Source organism: Cervus canadensis, chromosome 11 (assembly GCF_019320065.1).
Source record: "Cervus canadensis isolate Bull #8, Minnesota chromosome 11, ASM1932006v1, whole genome shotgun sequence".
NCBI classification, from domain to species: Eukaryota; Metazoa; Chordata; class Mammalia; order Artiodactyla; family Cervidae; genus Cervus; species Cervus canadensis.
In genome coordinates, this window is record NC_057396.1 from 42,191,479 (window position 1) to 42,200,422 (window position 8,944).

The following is an 8,944-nucleotide window of genomic DNA, read 5'->3' on the forward strand; positions in this document are numbered from 1 at the left end:
CTTCATAAATTTCTGTTGGGAGTGTAAAATGGTACAGTAAGTTTGGAGAGAAATTTGCCAGGATAGAAACACTATATACTTACACTTTGGCCAATAAATCCAACTTCCAGATTTCCACATGTCAGGTACACTGGCAAAAATATAAAAAGGGTTACGCATAAAACTATTCTTTGTAATTGTAGAAAACTCATCAAATAAACTATGGCATATCTACAAAATAGAGTACTATGAAGTTATAAAAATAATGGGGACTCTTCTGTGTTACAGCAGAGCTATGCTGGAGTTAGCTGGATCTATTTTAACCTTTGATGAAACCAGCATCATGATCGAAATTTATGATATTACTTCAACAAGGTTAAGAACTTAAACAAAATTAATGATTAAAAACGACCCTTAAACAAATAACCACTGACACCCCAAATCTAGAGAGCCAATGGAAGCTCAGGTCATTCTTCCTAGGATAAATAGAATGAGGAATAAAGAGGTTGCTAGCATTATAAAGGTGTAGGTATGGGAATTATTGATCCACTTTCCCATGTCCATACTACAACCAGAGAGCCTAAAAGAACTAACACTCCCTCAGGGACATGAAAACTAACGTAAGTCAGTAAGGAGAGTTACGCACCAGGGGAGGACTAGTAGAGTTTCCTATCTGATGAGCGGAGTCATATTTGCCCAAAGGAAGACAAACTGACATGGTGATTTTCAATGGGTTTGCCCTATTTTATTTTGTGTGTTCCCATGCTAGGATTATAGCAGTTTCATACTGTTAACAGTATGGAAAGAGGAATGTGAATGTCTGGAATTATTTGGCCACAGAGTGTTAAATTGACAATAAGAAAAGAAGGAAGTCTATACTGGACAAGCAGAGGAATTTTCCAGGTGGTGGTGATAGGTCTAAACCACCTCTGTGATGGTTTCTCTTCACCGAGTTTTCCAATATTCATTTCAGCAGTGGGTTTCATCACAGTGGAGATAAGCAGAGGGATTCTAAATATTAAACTGATTGTTCCTTATTTGATAAACTTTAGTATTATTTGTTAATGCTTATGGGATGCAGTTCCTAAGGCCTAGGGCCTTGTGGAAGGTCCGACCAAGGGCATTCTTCACCTCATTATTTCTCAGGCTGTAGATGATGGGGTTCAGCATGGGAGTCACAACAGTGTAGGACAGTGAGAGCACTTTCTTGCTCTCAGGAGAATTATTGGACTTAGGGCGGAAGTAGACGAGGCTTAAAGATACGTAGAAAAGGGAGACGACGAGCAGGTGAGAGGAGCAGGTAGAGAAGGCTTTATGCTTCCCCTTGGCCGATGGAATCGTCAGGATGGCAGCAGCAATGCGAGTGTAGGAACATAGGATCAGCAAACAGGGTATCATGACAACCAGAATGGTTCCAATGATGGCATAGACCTCAAACCGTGCTGTGTCTGCACAGACCAGCCTCAGCACAGGCGGGCTGTCACAGAAGAAGTGGTTCACCTTGTTGATGCCACAGAATGGAAAGCTGAAGAGCCACGTGGTCTGCACAGTAGCTACAGGAATGCCTGGAAACCAGGAGACAGCTGCCAGTTTGGCACGTGTCCTTGGATTCATGATGACTGGGTAGTGCAAGGGACTGCAGATGGCTACATAGCGGTCATAGGCCATGGTGGCCAGGAGGAAGCATTCAGAAACCCCAAAGAAGAAGAAGAAATACATCTGAGTGGCACAGCCAAGAAAGGAGATAGTTGTGTCCTGGGCAATCAGGGTCCCCAGCATCTTGGGCACAGTGGCTAAATTGAAACCTATCTCTAAGAAGGACAAGTTCCTGAGGAAGAAGTACATGGGACTGTGCAGCATGGGGTCAGCCAAGGTAACCAGAATGATGAGGCTGTTTCCCAGCAGAGTGACCAGGTAGATGACCAGAAATGTCAGGAAGAGTAACGACTGTATTTCAGTAGGTAAGGAAGAGAAACTCAGGAGGATAAACTCACTCACTCTTGTCCAGTTTCCTTCAGCCATTGATATAGGAATGAACCCCCAGCTGTGGTCATAGAGATTGTCGACTGGAATAGTCAGATTCTGGATTTGTCTTTCAGAATCCTTCTTAGTGTCAGGGAAAGAGGCAAGATCAGGATCTCAGTTGCAAGGGAAATTATCTTGTGTTATCTGAGAATAAAAGCACAAGGAAGAAGGGCCACAGCATGAGCTCTGCAACGGCCCTGGGTCAGGTTTCAGCAGAGTTGATAGGTTTCTATCTGCACGTTGACATATAGGGAAACTTTATGCCTAATCAGAACCATGCATCCCTGAAGGAACCACCAAAGGGTCCATTTTGGGAGGCAGTGATATTCCTAAAAACACATAAACTTTTGAGAAACAAGTACAATGCTCATGATTTCATTAAAGAACACATATATGTGAATTTATCATAAGTTTAGAAATATCTTTATGATTATGAAGCAGATCTATGCATCTATTTAATTTTCTCCTCTTCATAAATCTTTTTTTGCCTGGTCAGAATTTGGGAGGTGAATGAGGAGCTAGTATGTATTAACATATGCATGTGCTTTATCCTTATACATGTGCATTTTACAGGTGAGGAAACTGACCCCAGAGAAGTTAATAAATAGCAATTAAAGTGGCAAATCTGGAGTCTAAACCACATCTGTTGGATTCTGAAGTACTCTGATTTCTATTAAACCATGCTTCATTGAGCAGTTTTGACTTGACCTGGGGATTATTTCATTAATGGTTACGAGAATCACAATTGGAATTTTTGCCAAATCACATTGAAGATAGAAGAGAACCAATACCACTAACATCAAGGTGTCCAGACTCAATTGGATCCTCATTTTACATTATTTGCTTCTAATTTGCAACTGGTTATCAAGAGGTTCTTCTTCTCTTCCTATCTTGGTAATCTAAAGTACTAAATTCTAATGGAGACATTATGAGATAAAGTTGGAGAATGATGTGGGCCAAGAGACTGGCATAAATGAAAGGGAATTAGATGTGGATGGAGAACTATAGTAAGAACAACACACATTTACTAACAGAAATAAAACATTATTAGGAGCAGTAAAAACCAAAGTTGATACAAAGTAAAACAGAAACAAGGATATAGTTAGAAAAGACTACCTGGGGGGAAATCATGATAATAAAATTAAAAGATTATAGAGTCCAGGGTTAGAAACTTAAGAAAACTGAATTACTGAATTAGAACACAAGAGAATTTATGTCTAAATTACTGAGAAAATATAATAAAGAGACAAAAATAATAAGAAGAATAATGAAGTAAAATACACTAAATAAAATCAATTTAATAGGCATTCCAGAATATGTAACAAAGGAGAAAAGAAAAAGAATATTTGAAGAAGTACCAGAGGAAAAATAAACATCTCTGAGCTAAAAGGACACATGACTTTTTGAACTGAAAGCATCCCTAAATGCAAACAAGTTTTAAAAGATTCACACAGCCATATGTCTTTATATGAATCTTTTTAAATTTTTGAGGCTGGAGAATAATTTTATTCACTAACCAACCTAGCAAACGATTAAAACAAAACAACAAATTAAAACAAATTCTGTAAACTGCAACCAAACAAAAACTCTGGCCCAACTGCAAAGGAAAAAGATAAATCAGGAAGTTCTGTGTCTATAAGATGGAGTAGGCAGGCTTTTCCTTTTCCTTCCCACTAATTATAACTAAAAACCTTAGATAGTACACATCAAAGAAACAAAAAATTCTTAAAGGTGGGGATCATATACATCGGCAGGTATTTAAACATGTTATAATATTACCATATAATATTATATTTCCTCATAGTATTACAATATTTTATTATGGTTATTTGTGCATGCTCTGAAGACTATCACTCTAGGCACATAACTGAAATAGAATGAATCCCTGGACCAAGGCATATATAAACATCTCTGGGGCAACTTGAGGGGAAAATAAATGTTACATTCTTACATTAAATAACACAATAAAATATATCCAACATGGAAAATGATTTAAATGTAAATATGAAGCTTTAGCTGAATTGAAGAAAATATAGGTAACTATTTACTTTAGCTTTCTGAAGTTCTTTCTCAGCATGTATTCTAAAGCAGAATCCAAAAAAGAAAATATTCATTGATTTTAACATATAAAAATAAAATAATTTTAAACACTAATAGTTTAACATAGAAATTAAAATATAAATTTTAAGGAGAAAATGTGTACAAGATAAATGTCAACATATTGCTACAAATTACCCAAGGGAAAACTAGGGAAATCAATAATCATTCAGTTCACATCATCAGAAATCAAATGCCAGAAGAAAGGAAAACAGTTCAAAGTCAACAAAAATTAAGTACAATTTTTTAAAGGAGATCATTTTTTCTTAAAAAAATTTAAACATGGTATTTATTTTGGGTAAATGTGAAATATAAACATTCAAACACTATAGGTCCAAACAATAAGTTGATTTTACACTATGTTTCAGAGATTCTTTGAACTAGTAACTTCATGTCTACAATTTTAGATTAAGATTATCTGCAAATTTTATATACCAGGATGCTCCTCTCAGCTTTATTTATAATAGTGTAATTAGAACAAATAAATGATAAAGAACAATCTAACTATATAAAAATAGATTGGAAAATAAATTGTTACATCTATGCATCTATATTATGAATACTATGAAGTAATTAAAATGTATGTTATAAGAATAACAAATGACATGAGAAAATATTCAGTAAGTTTTTGCTAAGTTGATAAAGTGTGCTACAAGATAGTATATTTAATATAAAACATTTATTTTAAATAGAAAATTTATATATGTATTACATAATACATATAGAAAGCCTTCAGTTCTGTTTCTTCATTAACATTTTAGTGGAACAATTCCAAGAGTTTTAAATTTCTTCCTCACATTTTATATTTTTTACATTATCCACAGTGAAAATGTATTTTTTTTAAATTTGCAGAACAAATACTTGAATATTATTAAGAACGAGACACTTATAACACAAAACAACCCATAAACAAAAGGGAAAACTTAATGACAAGCTGGGAAAATGTTTGTAATAATGGCAACAAATAATAAAAGTGTTTGTCTACCTAATATATAATAAGCTATAGAAATCCCTTTAAAATGACACAATCTCCTCAAAAGAAAAATATAAAACACAAAGATTTATTTCACCAAAAAGTTCCAATGGCCAGTAAGCATATGAAAATTACTCTATTTTGCTAGTAATAAAGTTAAAAATTAAGATAGAAACTTAATTTCTTCATCAATTTGAAATATTGAAAAGTATAATACTCAGTGCTAGTAAGTATTGGTTAGTAAGCAATATCTTATTCTGTTTGAGGCTATGCAAATTAGCCTCAGTTTGTCACAAATTGTGTGAGGATCCTATAATGTTCATACATTTTGATTCAAGAACTCCTCTGGTAGAAGAATTGGAGGCAATGATTTTATGTGTCTGTTCAGTGCTGACCAGTATAGTGATACTTTGAAAATGATCATTAATAGATAGGTGAATGAAAGGTTCACTTATAAAGCATGAATTTAAGGAAAATCAGGCAATCATTTAAATAATTTTGAAGAATGTTTAATAGTGTAATGCAATAATAACAGTATAATATTAATGAAAAACTAAGATGCCAAAACTGCCCATATATGCTAAATTTCTAATTTTGTAAATACATTTTTTGTATAAAAAGGCTGAAAGGTTATAATCAAAATTTTAAAGTGATCTACTTCCAAGTGCTGTAAAAAGGTGATTTCTTGTTTCTATTTTTATGGATTACTAAACTTTCTACAATGAGCTATATTTATTATATGATAGTAATAACATTAAAAATGAAAATGATGATCATAATGAAGCTGCAATATTTACTAAAAATGTAATAGATTTATGCTTTATGCTTTACATTCATTCTCTCATTTTCTTCTCATAACTGTGATTTAAATGCCATCATTATCCTCCCCATATTAGAGATGAATGCAGAATTTTAATGCAGATACATAATTTTGAGGTTGAGAAATTTTGTAATTACATAGAAATTACATGGAAATGACTGAACCTGTACTTAAAACCATAATCAGAAAAATGTATAATAAAAACAACACATGGGTTTTCGACAAAGTGTGTAAAATGAACCGAACCTAAACATTTAAGTGTCAACCTTTGGCACCAGAACTGTAAACTACGGGGAAGAAGAGATACAGCCTGACTTGAGGTGGGGGACACAGCAGAACTTGGCCCATGGCCGGGCTGCAGTCTCCTTGTCAGTCACTCCAGAACTTCTGCAACAATAGAGGACAGTTAAGACTTGGAGGAGGTATATGTTTTGTCAAAACCTGCAGAGAGGGAGATTTTTCTGACCCAGAAAGCTTTAGGGGACAGAATTGGAAGTTGAAACACACACACACACACACACAAATCTCTGGGTAATCTCAATCTTTTGCATTCTCAGATCTCACTCATGCCATAGAAAGGAGAAACTAAGGCCCAGAGAGAAGATTGATGACGTCTTCTCAGTGTGGAAAAGGAATCGAATTAGATGCTCCACCAAACCCTGCCAAACCTTGTCTAGTTGAGCACCTGAACCTCGAGAGGGGCCTGGGTTGACTCGACACTTGACAGGAACCTTACCTGTGCCCAATAGGAAGGTCTGCCTTGTTCAGCTCTACCTGATACCTGTGCTTCGTGCAGGCTCCTGAGAGTTTGGCGACCTCTGGCTCTGCTGTCAGAAGAACCAGGAAAAGAATTAGGGAGGTCCTACTCCCTTTCCTGGATGAGCCATTAGTGACTGGACCTGAAGGCAGGTCACTGCAGCCTTCTGCGTCAGGTGTGAGTGAGCAGACTAGATGGACTGGCCCTGCTCCCTGCCCTGATTTAGGCGATCTGTTCCCAGCGGTGCCTCTTTGGTCCTCAGGGCCTCATGAAGGGCTGGCACATGTATTTTCCCCCAGGTGTTTCTGGGCTCAACTTAGCTTCTCTTCCTGCCCTTCCTCAAGGGTATGTGACCTTTTTGATTCTACTGCCCTTTGGGACCCTAAGGAATGTCAGATGCCAATAGGATGAAATTCAAGAAAGGAAAACCATACTCTAGGAATGTGTATTCTGTATTCTGTAGAGAAAATGTATTCTGTAGAGAAAAGCACAAAAGTTTTGGATTCTGAGTGACCTAAGGTTAATCCCAGCTCTAGACCTTTCTGTTTTGTGATGCTTAGCAATTTAAAAAGTTTACTTAAAAAATCAAGGTATACAAGATAAATAATATCCATTACAAAATCTTCAGGACTTTGCTTGTCAATTCCTTGAAGTTACCACTTAAAATGACATATTCTGATTTTTCGACAATGTTTGGAGTTGGTTCTAATATCCTAACTTCTTCATATGTGTAAGACCAATGGACAAAGTAGAAGCTATGCTTTTGAATTTAAAAAACCAAGGTAGAGAACATGATACATTATACCATGTAAACTGCATGCATTTTATATAAAGAAAATTTCAATATATAAAATGAAATTATATATAATGAAATATGTAAAATATATAAATGAAATTATTTATTAGAAAATTTCTGTAAGGATATGAAAAATTGATAATAGTTGCCTCTAGACAATGAATTTGGGTAACAGAGGGAATTCTACTTTTGGTTGTATATAATTTTATGTTGATTGAATTTTTATGTAAAACACTTTAAGTTTTAAAATAATTTTAGACTTAGAGTCAGAAATAATAATTATTTCTATACTCCATTTTCTCCCATCCAATTGTAAAACATCTTACATGAACATGGTTCATTTGTCAGAACTAAAAAATTAACATTGGTACAATACTATTAACTAAACTGCAGGCCTTAGCTGAATTCACTTTACTCACAGGCTTCTGTACCAAGATTCATTCCAAAATACTATATTGTATTTAGTCATCATATATTCTCATTTTTTCCAACCTGTGATGTTTTCTCAGTATTCCCTTATTTTTCATTTTTGAATAGCAACTGGTAAGGTATTTTGCAGAATCACCCTCAATTACGGTTTGTCTGCTGTTTTTTTCATGATTAGGCTTTTTTGGGGGAATGAGGTGGGGACTATATCACAGGAGTAAAGCATTCTTCTCATCACATCACACCAGGGTGTGTATGATATATGAACATGACTTATTACTATCTCCTTTTCATGGTCTGTTGCACAGAAGTAAGTCACTAAGTCTAACCCACATGCAAGGAAGGGGAATTAATTTCCACCTCCAGGAGGAAGAAGTCTGGTGAATTTTCGTCATAAGCAAATTTTGTGGTTTGTGTGAAATGGAAAGATATCTAAAACAAAAGGAAGCTACCATTCGAAAGGAACCCGCCTGCACTGCTGGGGATGTAAGCTAGTGCAGTCACTAGGGAGAACTGTATGGAGGTTCCTTAAAGAACTAAAAATAAGCTACCATATGGTCCAGCAATCTCACTCTTGGGCATATATCTGAAAAACACAAAACCTGTTTAAAAAAAATACTTGCATCCAAATATTTGTAGCAGCACTAATTATAATAGCCAAGAAATAGAAGTAATCTAAGTGTCCACTGATAGATGAATGGGTAAAGAAGATATGGTATATATACAAAATGGAATATTACTCAGCCATAAAAAAGAATGAAATACTGCCACTTGCAGCAACATGAATGTATCTAGAGATTATCATGCTAAGTGAAGTTAAGTCAGACAGAGAAAGACAAATATCATATGACATCACCTATATGTGGAATCTAAAAAAGTGATCCAAATGAACTCATTTACAAAACAGGAACAGACTCACTGATCTAGAAAGTCAGTTCATGGTTACCAAAAGTAATATGGGGGAAGGGATAAATTAGGAGTATGAGATTAACAAATACATGCTACTGTAATAAAATAAACAAGGACCTACTGTATAGCACAGGGAGCTTTATTCAATATCTTGTAATAACC

General features: G+C 35.2%; 2 protein-coding genes across 2 annotated transcripts in view; one reads left to right on the forward strand and one right to left on the reverse strand.

Moving 5' to 3' along the window:
• The window catches only part of LOC122449250 (interferon-induced very large GTPase 1-like), a 393,510-nt gene that overhangs the window by 65,434 nt on the left and 319,132 nt on the right, over positions 1–8,944 (forward strand). The window lies entirely within an intron of this gene.
• Positions 1,048–2,001, reverse strand: LOC122449835 (olfactory receptor 10A5-like). Its single transcript, XM_043481878.1, has one exon. The coding sequence runs from the start codon at positions 1,999–2,001 to the stop codon at positions 1,048–1,050; it is 954 nt and encodes a 317-aa protein (XP_043337813.1).

Bases quoted from the DNA above. Each gene is read 5' to 3' on its own strand.
- LOC122449835 (XM_043481878.1), bottom strand. From the start codon at position 2,001: ATGGCTGAAGGAAACTGGACAAGAGTGAGTGAGTTTATCCTCCTGAGT.